The sequence below is a fragment of the Rhipicephalus sanguineus genome, chromosome 3, assembly GCF_013339695.2.
Source record: "Rhipicephalus sanguineus isolate Rsan-2018 chromosome 3, BIME_Rsan_1.4, whole genome shotgun sequence".
Taxonomy (NCBI): domain Eukaryota; kingdom Metazoa; phylum Arthropoda; class Arachnida; order Ixodida; family Ixodidae; genus Rhipicephalus; species Rhipicephalus sanguineus.
Window position 1 is genome coordinate 183,276,430 of NC_051178.1, and position 18,250 is coordinate 183,294,679.

The 18,250-nt window shown below is 45.6% G+C and overlaps 1 protein-coding gene across 1 annotated transcript; it reads right to left on the minus strand.

The window, feature by feature from the left end:
• Positions 1-825: 825 nt before the first annotated feature.
• Positions 826-17,798, minus strand: LOC119385194 (ornithine decarboxylase). Its single transcript, XM_037652707.2, has 11 exons — positions 17,675-17,798; positions 15,920-16,086; positions 15,262-15,351; positions 14,316-14,415; positions 9,203-9,279; positions 7,040-7,206; positions 6,775-6,909; positions 5,788-5,953; positions 5,073-5,226; positions 2,903-3,006; positions 826-1,736 (listed from the first exon to the last, which is right to left on the minus strand). The coding sequence occupies exons 2-11, from the start codon at positions 16,031-16,033 to the stop codon at positions 1,365-1,367; spliced, it is 1,479 nt and encodes a 492-aa protein (XP_037508635.1). The 5' UTR covers positions 16,034-16,086; positions 17,675-17,798; the 3' UTR covers positions 826-1,364.
• Between the last annotated feature and the right edge of the window lie 452 nt (positions 17,799-18,250).

An 18,250-nucleotide genomic window follows, 5' to 3' on the forward strand; every position in this document is an offset into this window, starting at 1 on the left:
CGGTAGCCGCATATCGCGAGTCTTTGCCAACAGGCTTCACGCCCGCTGCGAGACCTTCAGTTCCTCCGTGGTGCCTGACTCAGCCTATCATCAGCCTGGCGATACCCGGCATCCGTAAAAAGGCAGATATGTCGTCACCGGCTCTTAAACAGCTCGCTTTGCTCCTGTTATATGAGAAGTACCGAGGCTCAATGCACGTATACACCGACGGCTCCGTTATGACGAACAGCTCAACCGCAGCTGTCGTAATACCTCTGAAAGCCACGACAATCAAATTTAAGACCTCTCACCTTACGACATCGACAGCAGCAGAGCTCGCAGCGCTTCTTGCCGCATTACGTTTCATTGCTGATGAACGGACACAAAAATGGACGATCTTCACTGACTCAAAGGCGGCACTGCAATCCCTTCTGTCACCTTTACGCCGCGGCCCGCACGAGCAACTGGTATTTCAGATTGCAGAAGAGACTCACCATTTAATTGAGAAAGGCCATGAAATAACTTTTCAATGGCTTCCAAGTCACTGTGGAATTATCGGCAATGAACGGGCCGATCAAGCTGCCTGTTCAGCCCATACAGAAAGCAGTCAAATAATAATATCGCTTTCTAGGACTGACGCTGCATGGAAGCTCCGCGTGCTTGCTCGTCAATGCAACACGTCGCAATGGAACGAGCCGCACTTCAAGCATGCGCGACTATATTCCCTGGACCCAACTCTCAGCCTTCAAATTCCTCCAGGCCTTCGCCGACGTGACGCTACCCTCCTGTGCAGGTTATGGTTGGGTGTCGCATTTACGCGCGCATACGCGTGCCGCATAGGAATGAACGACACCGCATCATGTGACCACTGCGGCAGTGATGAAACAATTCAACATATTCTGTGCGACTGCCCTCAGTACTGTTCACAGAGACAGTCACTTTGCAACGCGCTCGATAAGTTGGACGACCTCACTCTGTCGGAAGAAAGAATCCTGCGCCATCGACCGGACCAAACGTCACAGAAAAAGGCTGTGCAAGCGCTACTGCGCTTTCTGCGTTCAACTGGTCTCTCAGAACGGCTCTGACTGGAACGTCTTGCGTGTGTGTGCATGTGTGCGTTTTTTTTTTTCGTTTTCATTTTATCTCACTCTCTCTCTGTCCTCTTTCCGACCCCTATATCCCCACCCCTGTGCAGGGTAGCAAACCGGTCACTCGCGCCAGGTTAACCTCCCTGCGTTTCCTTTTCATCTATTTCTCTCTCTCTCTCTTGTTATCAGCCAAGCATGGCAATGCGTCATTATACCTAGATCCGCGACAAAATGCTTATGTATGTACATATGTGCAATTGAACGTCAGTTCTTCCCTGACAGACTCCCTACGTCGACTCAGCAAGGAAGAGCCGCTACAGGCACTGCATTAGCTTGCTCGTCGCAGCCCGCTGCTTCCGATCTCCATTGCGTCAGGAGGCTTCTTTTGAGTACACCCTCTGGTTGACCAAAGCCGCTGCGCAGGGGAGAAGCGTTCAAAATTCGAAGGAGTGCGCTGACGTTTTCCTGCGGCGCGATGTAGTGCACTGCCGGATACGGTAGGCCGTTGAAGCCCGACGCCCTGCTGAGCGAGTAAGCGCCGATATTGTCCATGAGCAACCACTCGCCCACATTTACGGTGAAGAGAGGCTTCCTCTCAATGCAGTCCACTGGATTGCACGTGCCGCCCCACACGGTGGTCGGGACGTCGCGCGGTCTCTCCAAAGGTTCCTGCATGTGTGAGAATCAAATAGAAATACACCTGAGGATGCCTTCTTTTTTTTTCTGCGGTAGTAATGAGTCACTGCGAGGCTTGGCCCCTCACGCCCCATGATAGAGGGCGGGACTTGTAGCGCACTATGAAGGACAAGGACGAAGAAAGTGAAGACAGGACGCATCGTCCTGTCTTTACTTTCGTCGTCCGTGTCCGTCATAGTGCGCTACAAGTTTCGCCGAGTACCACCACCAACAAGCCCATTCTTACATCGTTTACTTACCATCGTCATCCATCATTCTTTTTTCTCCCCTTTCCCCACCCCCGGTGTAGAGTAGCAGGCTAGAGCATACTATCGCTCAGGCCGACCTCTCTGCCTTCCTATAAATAAACTTCTCTCTCTCTCTCTCTCAACGAATAATAGATGTATCATTTGCTTTGCCATTTCACTTGTGAGTGTTGAATTGCACTCATCGGGGACATAAATGTGACCAAAGTTGGTCGTCACTTATCGATATGTGTTAGAAAGTATGCAGAACCAACAAAATTGGTGACAACAAGGCGGACAAGTGCGTTCGTCGGCTCTTTAAAAATGGCTACGACTCCCACAAAACGTAAAGAGGCTAATCTTAGGCCGTGATAATAACGCGTCGATCGCGTTGGGTACTTTTTTTCTTGTGTGTGTAACTTGAGCGTCAAGTAAAATACCGAATTGTTAAGTGGAGGGTCCTGTCGATGCGTCATTGATTTCCAAACGACTACTGAATTGATGCTTTGACGTTCAGTAGAAAAGATAGCTGTGATTTCCTTTATCTCCAACATCTGCACGTAGATCAGTTATGAAACCTTGGGATTGTTGGTGTGTATCATGCTGCAGCTTTTTGTCAGTGTGGCGCAACCAATACAGTGATGGAGAGAAATTAAAAAGACACACAGCCTCTTACTGTTCTGTTTCTTTCATAAGAGTGAAGTACGTCAGGTGTGCTTAATTGGGTCAATGCACATACTTGGTGTGTGATTCGAACAGCTCTGTTTTAGCTTTGTTCTAAGCACCAAGCTCCTCTGCTGCAGCATCGCGGCACATGTGAGTAGCTACTTTAAGTTCGAATGACAGCTGGAATGCTTCAGATGGCTTATACATTTTCTGACGCAGCGGAATGACACCGTAGAGCGGTATGCTGACCTTCAATGGCCAGATCTTCACGTCCAAGTAGTCGTAAAGGTTGCGCGACACGCAGTTGTCCTTGGATTCGTTGATGAACACGTCCTGCTGAGTTTGGCTCCAACCTACGCGAAAAAAAAAAGCGCAGTTACAAATAGGAGGAGAAATTCATTTTCTATACAGGTGGGCCTACTTATGCAAGATGTGCGGAAAATATTATATAGTTGAAAACACCGATTTAACTGGTACAATCGCACCGCAACTACAAGTGCGACAACGCATCGATCCCAATCTTGAGAGCAAACTAGACCCTCAGTTCCCACGACGTATCGACACCCTCATGCATCACCTACTACTCGGAACAGCGTACACAAAACATTTTTTGTTCCGAATTAAGCGCGCGTCATATTCAACATGTTCGTGCAGTCATAATAATGAGGATGTGCATCATCTGTTGCTCGACTGTCCCAAGAACACCACACATAGACAGAAGATGGCTTTTATGGGCTCGTTTTTCTTTGTTAGACGCAATATTAATGAGAACTAACAGACAATAACGCCAAGGAAAGTATAGGAGATGTTATTTGTAACAATTGGGATATAAATGTGAAGAAAGTAAAGTGGACGAAAAGATATCTTGCCGCCGGCAGGGACCGGACCTCCAGAGGTACACACGGATGCCAGCGGTGCTGGCCTCGGCGCTGTCGTTGCGTAGCGCTAACCAGGGGTTCCCTGAATATGTCGTGGCATAGACAAGTTGTACGCTTACTAAAGCCGAAACCCATTACACCTTCACAGAAAATGAATGCCTGGCGATCATCTGGGCCCTTACAAAGTTCTGTCCTTATTTCTATGGTCGCCCTTTGATGTCGTTACCGACCATCGTGCACTATGCTGGTTGTCGTCATTGAAGGATCCTTCAGGCCGTATTGCCCGCTGGGCACTTAGCCTGCAAGACTACAATATCCGCGTGCTGTACCGCAACGGACTCCAGCATGCTAACGCCGACGCCTTCTCGCACCCCCCCCCCCCCCACGCCCCCTTGCATGACGACAATGCCGACTGCTCATTATCTCACATTGCCGTTTCTTCCATCGAAGTTCACATAATCGCTACTGAACAGCATAAGGATAAATGGATGGCCTCGCTGATAGACCCGCTCACTGATCCGTCGGCAGCACCTCCCACTCGCGCATTGCGTCGCTCGCCAAGCCCACCATCTAGCCATCGCGACGACCTACTGCACCGACGCAATTACAACGCCGGAGGCCGCCAGTGGCTGCTAGTAATACTCCGCAGTCTGCGTTCTGAAATATGCGAGTCGTTCCACTCTGATGCGCAGTGTGCGCACTCTGGGGTACCCAAAACTTATCACCGCATTCGACAACGATACTTCTGGCGAGGGATGTACCGCTACGTGCAGAAATTCGTTCACTCCTGCCTCAATTGGCAACGCCGAAAACCTTCAGCGTACCTGTTGCCAGCAGGTCTACAACCTTTACCTTGCCAGTGAAACCTGGCCTCTCCTAAGGGAAAACCCTACGCATGCGTATGACTAAGAGTGAACTTTTTCATAAGCGAAACCATCACATAACACTTGACTCAATGCAAAAAGAAAAGAAAAAAGAGAAATAAAAAAAAATGAAAGAAGCGGCATAGGCTGCTACTCGCATACCACTTTCCATGAAACTGTCTAAAACAATGCGTGGAATACGCCCCAATTTTCTGGGACGCGCAGTGTCCATCAGATGTTTTTAATTAAGCTATTTAGTTGCGAACTGTAGAGTAATAGTGCCGTTCTCTGATGCGTGCATATTAGCTGGAAAAGCTTGTCCCGTGTCGGCGATTCCAGCTTTGCAGAGGCCTTCAACTTAGTTCTAGCTTTGCCTATTGCTTTGCCTATTGCTTTGCCAGACAACAAGTGGCATTTAAGCTAGAACGCATGCGGTTCATTTCTCATTCTATGTGCAAATACGTCGCGCAAGGTCGGGCGTAGGCACTGCCAGTCTGCTTTGTGTGAATGCATGTTAGGTATAGCACGATGTGCACAGAAACCTCCATTATAAACGGTATGGAATTTACCATCCATAGGTGACGTATCACCGAGGTCATGCTATGCTACAGAAATAGTTCTGAATGCCAAACAAAACGCCATACGAATGATACTACACATGCGTTGTAAGTGGCTTACCGTCTGCTACAACCTCGCGGTGCCGCTTTCCAATAACTTGGACGACGAGAGCGTAAGCGGACGTCACGAAGAACTGTCCAGGCTCGGCAATGATTTGCACCCCGCTGGACACTGGGAAGTGAAGATCTGTAGCCAAGCGTATAGATTCGCACACCTGAGACACCAATAAAAAAAAATGACGCTCAGTTATGCAGTAAGTAATTCGGTAATCAGTGAACGTGATTGAATAGACTCAAGAAAACGTTTTGGATATGCTGAGTGATATTGTTTATATATGCATCCATTGGATGCCGACGAGGAAGAAAGTCAGATTTCGAGAATAGATATTTATATACTGAAGTTGTCTCGTTTATATGTGGTAAGAGCAGCATCCATAGGCCCTTATTGTTGCCGGTGTTCTGTCACTGGAATTCAACGAGCACACACAGAGAAGTGACATAGGCTCCTAAACCTTGGAATTACTTCCATTTCATCAGATTTCTTTTACCCTGTGATTTACGAGGCCTTCTTACAGACGTCACAAATTCAACTTACACAACAAAATCCAAATATTAACTTCCAAAGTAATCGTTATGGCATAAAAACTACCCAGCATTGACTTTTTAAAATGTACGTAGACGCATGTAGAACAGTCCATGCCGATTAAACTGAACAATGATTAATATGACGTTCACTAAGATTAAGCGTATTACGGAAGATAGGGAAGGCTGCTTACCTCAAAGAATTTCTCGCGTATTCTCAGGCCTCCGGGAAAGCCGCCACCAACGTCGAGAACCCTCATCGTATTGCCCATGCTCGACGCCATATCAAAGATGGCTTTTGCTCGTTCGATTGTGCGTGCGAAGATCACAGGATCCTGATATGCGCAACCGACGTGAAATCTACAGAGAACAAGTAAATCGCGTGGCGTTGTATTCTCTCACACGCCAGCGGGCAAGCTGTGGCGTCTAATGTAAACGTATCTTCGTCACATTAAAACACAAGGAAGGGGCGGGGGATTTAAGCGCTAGTGAATAAATGTTACAAATGCTTCACTCAAAACTGCTGCTATATATGCGCTATTGCCTCACGTATGGATCGTATGGATTAAACTACTACTTGCGCATTTGTTACAGTGCGTAAGACACGTAGAACTGGACATGAAAGAGAGCATCTCGCCGCCTTAATTTTGCTTCGTGTTGTCTTTATACTTTGTCAGTGCTTGTCGGTGGGCTATTTGGTTTTGAAGCGTTGCAACGAAAAACAGCACAAGAAGACGGGGACGGAAAGGCACTCGTCTGTGTGCCCCATACTGCCCATGTCTTCTTGCTCTGTTTTTCGTTACGGTCTTTATACTAATATAAGAGTGAACAAACTAACCTGGCAGTACGGAGCGACGTCTACGCAATATAATTAAAAGTAAAAAAAAAAAACGAAAAAGAAAGGTGGCTCAGTTTGTTTAGAACAAGTTGGAAGCAGCACACCTCACCACAGTGATATAAGTATCAATTCCACTGATATTCAATGTACGAGACAAACCTTGTCATAGTGTAAAAGCGCCTTATTGGTGCAACTAAGTACAAACAAGTTTGCTACGTTAACCTCTTCTAATTAATATTTCTGCGCGGGTGGCCCATATCAGCTGATTTCAATAATCTTTATGGGAGTGCAGATCACAATGTGTAACGGAGATGTAACACATTTTAAGAAATTCTATACGTACGATAAGCCGACAACGTTGCTTCCGCTCTTTCGAGCTTCTTGAAGGATTCTTTTGGCTTCATCGAAAGAACAGCCAAACTTGGAGTTGAATGAATGATGGGAACCAGTCTCGTCGGCTTCTATTCGAAGCAGCAGCCTGCGGACATAACAAACACGTATTTTACCAGAACAGACTCGTCACTGGGCACCAATGAATAGTTTCGCTATCTGATTGACCATTACTTGTCACCCAGTTTGTGAGACGCGCATGCGCGTGATTACTGTACCTTGCCCGTTTGTCCTTGATCTTGGTCAGCTCTTCTGCGGAATCGAATGTCATGAACGTGACGCCGTTTTGTTGAGCGAATTTAAGGTCCGAGACACTTTTTATTGTGTTGGCGTACACGATGCGATCCGGATCAACCCCCATGTTCAGCACAGCGCTGATCTCACCCTGAAAAAAGAAATAATATGCTAATAAGAAATTCCGCAGAAAAATAGCTCATAACGTGGTTTTTCAAACCAACGCGCTTCTTCCACGTCCACTTTTGAAACTACGCATCTACAACAATAGTTAATTATTAGGCGAATAGGATTGTCATTCACCCGACGCTGTAGCTTCGTGTTCCTTCAGTTGTTGCTTTCCTGCTATATATGGATGATTAACAACGCTTCGTTTCATAAACTTCCTTACATTTTTCAAGCTCCCGCCGAACTTATCCTCCGTTTTTTTACAGTGTATTTCACGACAAAGTCAGACATTTTTCACGAGGGTTTCACTAGGGTTGAGCTAAAGTTTTACAAACCACTATCAACATTAAAATATGGCAAATAAAAGCTCCTTCTCACGTTTACGGGTTCAGGCACCTGTTTTTTTTTTAGTTTGGCGAGCTAGCTCGAACGTCATTCTTGGTTATTAAGAAGAAAGAGAAACAGGAAGGGATTAATGAATGAAAGTCCAGGTGCGTATGCAGGATGCTCCTGTCCCATGCGCCTATTTCACACTCGCACGTGGTGATGCCGCCCACCACGTGTCGAATCCGTTGCTTGTATCCGCGAGCGGGTCATAAATTTTGCCCTTATTTTTAGAGCGGTGGTACAGGTGTTGTGGCCGCAGCATAGGACACTGCCATGCACGTGTATGCACTAAGGCTGCAATGACGAAGTTAGCAAGCTCGTTGAAACTTCCGCATAAAAGCTATGCCTATAAACCACGAGATATGGGTTGTCGAAACGATACCGAATGCTGGAGTTTCTTTTTCAGTTTTCATTTTACCCCGTGGCTTGGTGTAGAGAAGCAGGAGACCATAATGTTCGATCACAAGATGCGGTACTCCGTAAAATAACCATGCATAATGATTTTATCAAATAGACATTTCTCCTTCGTGTCGGGTGTCTAAATAAACCTGCATATCCTTGAGCCGTCGTCTTTTCGAGCGAATTCATCCATTAAGAAGCTATATCTCTTCGATAATGGTGAACCTGAACCATGGCCTGTCGTTTGGTGACCAATGACAAATCGCAAATTAAACACTGGGCTCATCATGTCACGCTTGGGCGACTGATGCAAAACCATAGATTCTGTCCTTCTACTTTACTAAACGTGAAAAAGGGAAGTTCGGCCACATATAGGACTAGCTATGCAAAAATTATAATAAACTCAGTGCACCTCGACTGGACAGGGACAGTTAATATGATCACGCACTTGAAACGCTAATTCTCAACTGCGAGTTTTTACTTTCGCACGCGCTTCATAGATATATATCTAACCGCGAGATTGAAAACGGACACTAGAGAGGCAACATATAGAGATACAGATCGAACAACCGACTCGCGTCCACCACTGCAATGACAACCTGCTTGGAAATTTCTAAAGCGACAACTGTAAGAACCGCATTTCTTTATTCGATAACACCGATGAAGGAATGCTCACGCACATCCTTTCCCGCTTACAGTTTCATACGCTCAATAGTCTCTATTGTCATCTTGCTTTCCGTGCTTTCAAATACGGGGACACAGCCGCAAGTCTGACAATACTTGCCTCAGTGGCCCGAAACAGTGTTCTTGACATTACACTAGCGTTCCCTAAGCCTCTGATTTATATAACGGCCTGCTGGCGACATGCACGCGTTTGCCCGACAAGGATATTGTAAAGGGCCGAGTGCCGGGTCACGAAAGCCACGATACATCAATCTATCCAGGGACATCGGTGTATTGCAGCAGCAGCAGCAGCAGCTTAAATAACAGAGAAAATGAATATTTTCACAGAGAAAATGCAGAGAAAATGCATATGTTCCTTATTACGCCACAAGCGTAATAAGGAATTTTCAGACTGCGCGTGCCCAAGAAAAGAAAAGAAAATACAAGGTGCCCATTAGAATCCATAGGTCCCGAGCGTGCGACCTGAAAGATTCTAATCGACGAATGATGCTTGAAATGATATTGCTTACCTTATTGGAGCAGTCAAAGCTGACACCATGACTGTTGAGAACGTTGAGGACTATTGGGTCCCGACAGGCTTTGATGGCTGGGAGATGTATAGATAGAAAGAGATAGAGAGAGATAGAAAGAGAAAACGATAAATTTTCATTTGCTTGTAGCTTTGTCAACAACAACGACGACAACAACAAGAACAACCCGGTCTGTGTTCACTGCCATTTTATTAAAAGAAAGTGCTTTGAGAGCTCACATACATTAATGTACATACGCGATCGTAGTATAGCATCGGTTCCGCACGACCCTGGCAGATGGTATAGTAAACGATATTTGAAAGTTCTACAAACGTCGATATAACAGTTAATAAATGTCAGCACAATGCATATGATCGTCAATGGGAACTTCTTCGGAAGCCTAACAGAAAGTTGAACCAAATTTCAATACGAAGTCTGACAGAAATGGCACCACCGAGTTCGACAGGACATCAACATTACGTTGAAGATAAACTTCAACAGCACATCAGCATCAGCAGAAAGTCCAACAACAGACCAACAGAAGGTCCAAGTTGGCTTTCGCCTTCGCATTCTTAGCCAGTGCTCATCACCTCCCGAATATTTGTTTTAATAGATTTTGTGGGAGTGCACCGCGCGGAGCGAGTAGAAACTACCGCTTGCCATCACATGGTATCTCCCAAGATTCCTCGTCGTCACTTCCGTCGGCACGTCGTGCGCGGGCGCCGTTCGCTTCTCCGCGATTGTCCGCTCGCTTTGTTAGCACGATGGTTGCCGTACGTGAAACGGAAGAACATGCTGTTCTCCGCAAAGCTGGCGATAATCAACGCACTCGACCGCGGAGAAAAGAAGTCTGACGTCGCCGCTGCACACAGCAGCCAAATTTCTCAGCACGATTGAAGAACAAGACCTATATTAGGGACAAGAAGGACTGGAGGCTTCTGGCGCCCGAATAGTATGAAGATATTCAGGCACTGTTTACACCGATACCTCATTTTCTCGCGTATTGCCTGCCCCTGCATTAATCCGCACCCCCAACTGCAAAACGCGGAAACGTAAAATATATATAAAAAATCCTGCGTGTTGCTTTGAAGCCTCCTTTCTTGCAATATCGCGAAGCGACGCCGTGAAGCATACTTGCACTCCGAAATGCTCACCTAAACACGATAAGTTCTTTACAAGTTTCATATCGAATTGTACGATATACCGAACTAATTCCCATATTTTTGCTGGTTCGATATATGCAGGCTTGAGTGTATTGGGAAACCAGACCCTATTGTAGTCTATCTTCCCGTGCGTGTGCAACTAATAAACAAAAGCAACAAATAACTAACAGAGGTTATTGCTTTAATCTCTAATTAGAATGCAGCTGCGCGGCATATTCGCAGTGCGTCCAGCGAAAATTACCACATCTGTAGCGTGTAGCGTCGCACGTAGAGGAAAAACAGGTCAGTGGAGCGCAACTTGTTAACTTGTTATTATGAGACCGTCAGGCCAATTTGATCAAGATAAATGAGGAGAACACGCAAAAAACAATTGGTCACACACATAGCTACGTGACACATTTATGCAACCATGTTTACAGGAAAGTCGTTTTGATTTACGTAACCGACATTAATAACCCTAATTCGGAGCAGCTGCAATGCGCACGCCATTCTTGAATTATATAAAAACGCATTTACGACAAACGGGGTATACAGCCAAACAATCAGGCACGTAGCAACGCCTGTTCCAATTTTCCATAACACATAATTTTCTTTGGTTATCACGGGAGAAGTGAATCTGCGAGGACACCAAATTAGACTAACCAAGTCCCTTCCCGTGCCACAGAAAATGCACTGCATTGCTCAATGCACTGCATTGGGCAATGCCTAACAATGTGCGGGAGCAGTGACCAAGAGCGAAACACTGAAAACATAGACGCAATAACGATTGCAGCTGTTACGTACATTTACACCGGGTCAGTAGACTCGCGTTTTCGTTCTTTCTTTTTTTTCGTGATGATACATACGAGTTCGGTGTAAACGAAAAGGTCTTACGAAATCTCAACTTGACGTTCAATGTACGCGAATGCAGAAGCTGAACTTTGCAATAATTGCTACGTCGCAGTACAAGGAAAGTCATTAGATGGTTTCCTGCTAGGGAGAGTGACTGTACCTCTCCACGCAAAAAGGCAAGAAAGGCGAAGAAAATGACTTAGGCTGCTTTCGCACAAAGCACGAAGCACCGACAGTGATAGATTTCTCGACCGAAGAGAATTACGGCTTTTGGAGTTTTGTCTTTATATTTTGGCACGGTTCGAAAGTGACTATTTATACGGCGCACCGTATACTGCTGTATCACCTTCTTGCTGGTTAATTACGGTATCGTGCGAGGAGCTGTACTGTGTGTTCTATTTTCGATCGCTTCGTTTTTTTAACATGACTCACTGAGACTGCAGCTCTTTTGTTTTGACGTCCGGATGCATGAATTTAACTATTGTTAAGTACCATGAAACTGGGCCGTTTAGCGCTGCAGCTGCAGTGTTATAGTGGAAATAAATGTATTGTGCATAAGAGGCCAGTCAGCTTTGAAAAAAAGGAGAAAAAGAAGATATGGAGTAGTATATCAGGTATAGAGAATCACGTGAGCTGCATGACCGAAACAAATTCTGCGCCAGATGTTTGAACAGCTTGGTTTTCATTTCGGTGATAAGTACGCTCAAAACGTGGGATTTGGGGGGGGGGGGGGGGAGGAGGCAGTGGTTCCCTAAATGCTTGCTACAGGAGGAGATGGGGAGAGCCCAAATAGCGTGCATAGTGGTCACTTTCATTTCCCATGAACGCCTTCGGTAGTTTCTTTTTCCTTTTGCTGAGCAGGACATTGCACTGTCTACGGCTGTCGTTTTTGCTGGTATCTAGTTCTACCGCCTCTGCTTTTTGCTTTCTTGCGCATTCTAACGTAACCACCAAACAGTTGTGTTACGACTACCAAGCACTTGTTGATGACAGGGTATGTAACCGCTATGAAATCATTACACAGGTTATACATGTTTGTCACCAGTGAAAGACAGTTGGGCCTTCTAACTAAAATCCAGGCACCCGCCTTACTGTCCCAACGTGGGAGCCGCCTGCGTCAACTTAGGGTTGATCTTCAGGACCCGAATAAAGTTCATCATACCATACCCGCCTGTGGTACGTGTTGCTTATAATGTCGCTGACAATTTTTTAACTCTCGTGCGAATATTTAGTATTCGCTTGCAAATGCAACTGCGTCTGTTTTGAATGGTAGATACCGTAAAGTGAGAGAAATAAAAATAGATACTTCCTAACCTATATTGCCATTCAGAGGCAGTACTATTGCGCGATTCTCGCGATTACGATAAGGTATACAGTTTTTTTTAGAAAGAGGTCATATCACAGAACTTATCTGATTATGGTTCTCACATGTTAATTAGGCCAGTCAAATGCTGCGCAAGCGACGATACTTAGCTCGTTATCTATATATAGTGTTGTTATATTCTACAAAGACAGGATTCGGCTATATTGAACAACTCCAGATTAGATTCGCCGATTTAGATTTATTTACACAGTTCAGGGGCATTTCGTTAACGCAGTTTTTCCAACTACATGTGCAAGTTCCTTACGCTAAGTGTACAGTTGCGTCTCCTCCACATTGAAATGCGACCACTGTGTTTACGAGTTGAACTCAAGGCAATGTATTTTACAAAGCACAGCGCCATGAATGCTAATCAACCATGAAGTTAAAATAATAAATTTGAACTCTACATGCAAGAGACACCGAGAACGTGGAGATGAGGGAGGGAGTCGAGATGATGCGCTGAGACGCAGGGCAGAGCTTGTCTCCAAGTGTGCACGAATAGATAGATGCATGAATGTTATGAGCACCCCCCTTGAAATGAGCGGTGGTCTGTGAACCACAAGGTGAACTTGTTATTCTGCCAATTTTCTCGTCTATATCAATGTGAGATCTGAAAAAAAAAAAAAACAAAGCTAAAGTCACGGCCTTACTTTCTGGGCTGTATGGTAACGTAAGTCTGGTTTTTATGCTAGTTAGTTTTTGTTCTTTCACCTTACTTTTGAACAATCGATCCGGCAAACCCCTTTTATTGATAGCTATCCTCGTTCTGTTCTGGCTTATTAACGCGATAGCGTTAAAGAGCTCGTTCCGCAGAAATTCTGTTGTCGGCGTTGGTGTCGGCGTCTTTGGTTGTGAGCGAAAAATCATCATCTTGTCCATGACCGAAAAATTGAGAAATATGCAAATAAAATGAACAATTAAAAATCCTCAATACGAGTGAGAATCGAACCCAGGCCGTCTGCGGGGCGAGCACGTGTTCTACCGCAGAGCCACGCCATTGCTTAGAACTGCCACGAAATTAACTTTAATGCTTCACAAACATACGCGTCCTGCGTACAGGTGTCACAGTACGAGATGTAATATCGCAGTACAACGGAGTACAAGCGTACGTACAAGCGTACAAGCGTAAAAGCTATCGGGCGTCACACCATGTGAACTGCATAACGAGTTGGTGGTTTAAAGCCGGCCACCCATTACCAAAAGCACGCACACCACTGCGCGTATTCCCTGACGAACACGTAGTGGGTGCATCGCAACTTCGAAAAAGTATCGCGCGCGTAATTGCTGCTGGTTTAAAGCATGCCACCCATTACAAAGGGCATACACATTAGTGCGCGCATCCTCTTACACACACGTAGTGGGTACACTGTTGTAATAAAAGTGCTGTTGAAGAGGGCGGAAACCTTTACATTTACTATAGGTATGTCGAGTGTGTGTGGGTGTGCGTGTGTGAGACCGGGCGACTGAACATAATGACAAGCGAAATAGAGCACGATGAGGATGGGACCGGATATCGCTGTTGCATTCAACTCTTAAAGGCGAAGCTTAAGCGTCCCCCAATTTTTTTTTAAGCTTAGCACATGTCACTGATACAGACAATAGGTGGCGCAGTTCAGCAACAATGTCACACGACACAGTTAAAATTATCCAGCTAGTGCTACGCTGCCAAGAAAGCCTACTTATTACTAGGGAACAGAATAAAAAAAACAACACTACAACGTGATCGTACCAGCGAACACTTATGGAAGTGACTCACCATAGAAAGGCATGATTCTTGGAAGACACTGTCGCCAGAGGTCGACCTTCTTGGCAATGTCACGCACATCGCAAACGAAGAAGGCTTCTTGCTCTGCACGCTGTGGAATTAATATCAAAGTTGTGCGGGCTTCAACCAATCTCATCCCATCGGTATCCGGCTATTTATTAAAAAAATAATCAAAGCCACATCTACTGTCCTTATGCATTGTAAAGTAAAACAGTGGCGTATGCTTTTTTACTTTAATAAAAGAAACGACAACACACGACCGTGTCTATTACATCAATATTACGATAGAAATTAATTAACGAACGAATAGATCGGATGGTGCATTTGCATAAATTTGATAAAAAGCTTGTAGAGCGGGCTGCCAAACCTTAGCAGCATCAAACACTGTCTGCTATTTTAAAGATCGGCGAGCATAGGCGTTGCGATGGGGAATGGACGGAGTTGTACAACCCCTACACCGCCGAACGTTTGCAGTTTGTGTGCATATATACAAGTGCACATGCAAAAACACACGTGGACATATAGGCAAACAGAAGCACCCCTCCACCTACACACATACCCACACTCCCGAAATTATATCCTCGCTACGCCCCTGCCGGGCCCCTGCCGGCGAGATCACACTACCAGAGGAAGTAAGAGGATCTTGGAACACTGTCGGGACAAACGTGCATTATCTAACGTCAGAAAGCGTACTAGTACAGCAGGACACAGTGCAGTTCTAGAGGTCCTATCACGAAGGAATCATGAGTGACCAAGGCTCGTATGTCTGTGAACTACGCGCATAGACCTATGCATCATTGCAGGGCATAAATATGATTGCTCTTCTGGCATTCGATACATTTTCTGCTTGTAGACTGAAATTATGTTTCTCTTGTATTTTTTTATTTTTCAATCGTGCAATCGAAATACGTGTGCTCACAACGAAGTGGTTGCTTACCCGCTTAGCAAGGATCTGCTTTGCCACGTCGTGCACTGATCCTCGAGTGAAGACGTAAGTTCCATCATCTGTTACGTAATGGTCTTGAGACTGGGCCAAGAACAAAAAATAAATAAATAAATAAACACGGCGAAGCAATAGCATTTATCTTATTTTTTCGACTGCTCTGTTGCTGACCAACGAATCAATTGCCCGCGTGTAAAAGAAAGGCGGTGGAGGGAGCAAAGAAATTTCCCTTCGAGTTAGCAGGAGTTCTCAAGGGTGTCACAGAAGGCTATGTGGATCTGAAAAACGCAGGTTGGCGTCGCTGAGACGCGAACATTGCGAAGTATGAGCAACTCTGATTAGCAAGCATAAAGTGCCATTTGAAACATTTAAGGACAGATGCTTCAAATTGTTTGGAAAGCTTATTCGCCATGAGTCGTGTAATTTCATGCTTTGCATCTACGTTATTGCTCATAAAAGATTGTACTGCTCACACCCCCCTTTCCCCCCCCCCCCCAAAAAAAAAAAACTGAAAGAAAAACGAGAGATACCCTTCAGTTTTGACACCTGCATTTTGACGACTGTGGTTTTGACGTTGGTACCTTTCTGCATAGACACAAGCTGCAATTATGAGCCAGAATATTGTCGTGTACAAGCGGCAAAATTTCTTTACCGCACTCTGTGACATCAAAGGTCTCTGTAAATGTCCAGGTCTGTGAGCATTCGCAGTCGTCCATGATCCGGCTTTAACCTTAGGTGGTCGTAGGAGAACCCGGCTCATCAACATTGGGACGACTTGAATGCCGCTGGTCGTCGAACCGCGCTACGCTATTTTCTTTTCTGCAAAAAAAAAATATTTTTTTAAAGCAATGTTTTGTAAAGCAATGTTTTAAAGCAATGTTTTGTAAAGCAATGTTAAAAAATATTTTTTTAAAGCAATGTTCCTCGTCAGGGGATCCGACATTTTATATGATTGGCAAAGGAAGATGGGAGGGGGGAGGGGGGGGGGCAAAGTAATATCCCTTCATCCTCTCTTCAGTTATTTATTGCCAAGCTCTTTCTAGAGAAACTTGAGGTTGCCTTTGAGTTGTCTTCTCAAACCAGTCATTGCTCACTCATACTACGAATAAGTGTACACTCAAGAGCAAGGATGCCAACCCGGTTTCATGCTATTAAAAGTCATATCAAGCGGAAGTAACTACATTGCGGATATAGCTTTCGTCGTTACGCTGCTGCACCGAATTCAATTCCAAGCGGTATGCAAGAACACTTGTGCACTTTGCTTTAACTGGGTCCTCAATAAAGGTCAAAAGGCGGTGAAAACACGCCCGAAGTCACCCGCTGTGTTGTCCTCTGCTGTCAAAACGCGGTTTCTGTGCGTCGGAAAACCCAACGATTTATTTTAACGTAATATATCAGGATTGCATCGGAATCGTACTATCCAACAACGGAGAGAGAGAGAGAGAGAGAGAGAGCAAGAGAGAATAAACATGTTTATATTGAGAATATATCTAGCTAAGGAGAGGCGCTCATAGTGCGGGATGCCTTGAGTTCGGGCAACATCCTGGTCCATCGCGACCAGATGAGACCCTCTTGTAGAGACCATATATATATCCCAGCGCTCGTTGGTGTGGTAAGAGTTGAAGGGGGGGGGGGGGGGAGGAGGTATTTAGTGGGCTGTTATCGGCAGCGTCATAGTATATAAGCAGGGCTGATACATGACATAAAGAGGACTAAAAGTTCTTGCATGTAATTGCCTGGGGGGCTGCTAAAACCGGTCCTACAAGCATAGCAAATGCTTTCGTCACTTACACAGTGGCATCTACCCTGTTTTATTGAAGGAAGGAAGGATTGAAGGAGCAGGAGAGAAAGGAAAGGCAGGGATATTAACCAGTCTAGAAGGACCGGTATGCTACCCTACACTGGGGCAAGGGATGGGGGAGATATAAAGATAGAGAGAGAGAGAGGAGGAGGAGAGCACGCACGCGCGAAGTCACACACCTCACAGTCACGATAACGCCGTTGGTCTATAACTGTCGGTGCAAGTCTGATGTGTTTAAGAAGTTGAGCACTGCCTTCGTCGCCTTCACCCGCGATGACCTCTCAGGACGACATTCCATAATGGTTTCTGCCGTCATCGGTCTGGGATCTATGCGAGAAAGAGCAATACCATACGGTGATAACAGCAATCGTGGGGCCTGTCAGGCTTGTCTATGACACGCAGCGACGCCGAAAGCCAACTAACTTGCACTTGCTGCCGAATATCTTTTATCCGACTGCAGTGAAGCTCTATTATTTAAACTGGTAACTCTGTGTCACGTACGAGTGGATTAGCAGACACTGTTGAAAGATGAGAGCAGTTAGAAAAAAAAATGAGTCCGTCCCAATTGCATCACCCGCAGTAAATGGCATAGAAAATTGTACTCACTACAGCGTGACCCACTACGTCACAGAGGAACGTGTCGCCTTTAACCGTGGAAAAGTGAAACTCAAATAGCCTCTATTCCGGCCTTTCAAGCTGCGATCGTTGTTCCACAAAACAGTTTGATTTTGTAAACGCATAAAAGCTTTCTATATATTACAACGGGGCTTGCATAAAAATAGAAAAAGAAAAAAATAACGAGGAGGATAACTGACGGGCCACAAGTTGGTTTCAGCCGGAGGGAAAGGGGAGCATGCGAGAGAGCGGGGTGCGCTTGAGGCGAGAAGGAAGAAAGGCCTCATACGAGCAGATGGTACAATAGCTGCTGCGTGCGACGTGCAATTCGTCCAAAGTACGATAACACTTACACGGTTCGTCCAGTGCGAAGCAGTGCACAGATCGCTGGACCACCTGCTGGTCCGCAAAAATCTGAGGGGAGAGGGGGGGGGGGGGTAACGCTTTCGCTCAAAAGCACGTTTCACTCGGCTTTCCCATAGACCTTCACCTTTCACTGAAAGATGGAGAGGCGTGTATTTAACGGCTGTACGTTGGCGAGTGGAGCTGGAATCAGGGGCTAGTAAC

Bases quoted from the DNA above. Each gene is read 5' to 3' on its own strand.
- LOC119385194 (XM_037652707.2), bottom strand. From the start codon at position 16,033: ATGTTGATGAGCCGGGTTCTCCTACGACCACCTAAGGTTAAAGCCGGA. The intron at 7,207-9,202 runs GTAAGCAATATC...TTCTTTTTTCAG, and splicing joins GCTTTGACTGCTCCAATAAG to GGTGAGATCAGCGCTGTGCT. The intron at 5,954-6,774 runs GTACGTATAGAA...TGTTCTCTGTAG, and splicing joins AGCAACGTTGTCGGCTTATC to ATTTCACGTCGGTTGCGCAT.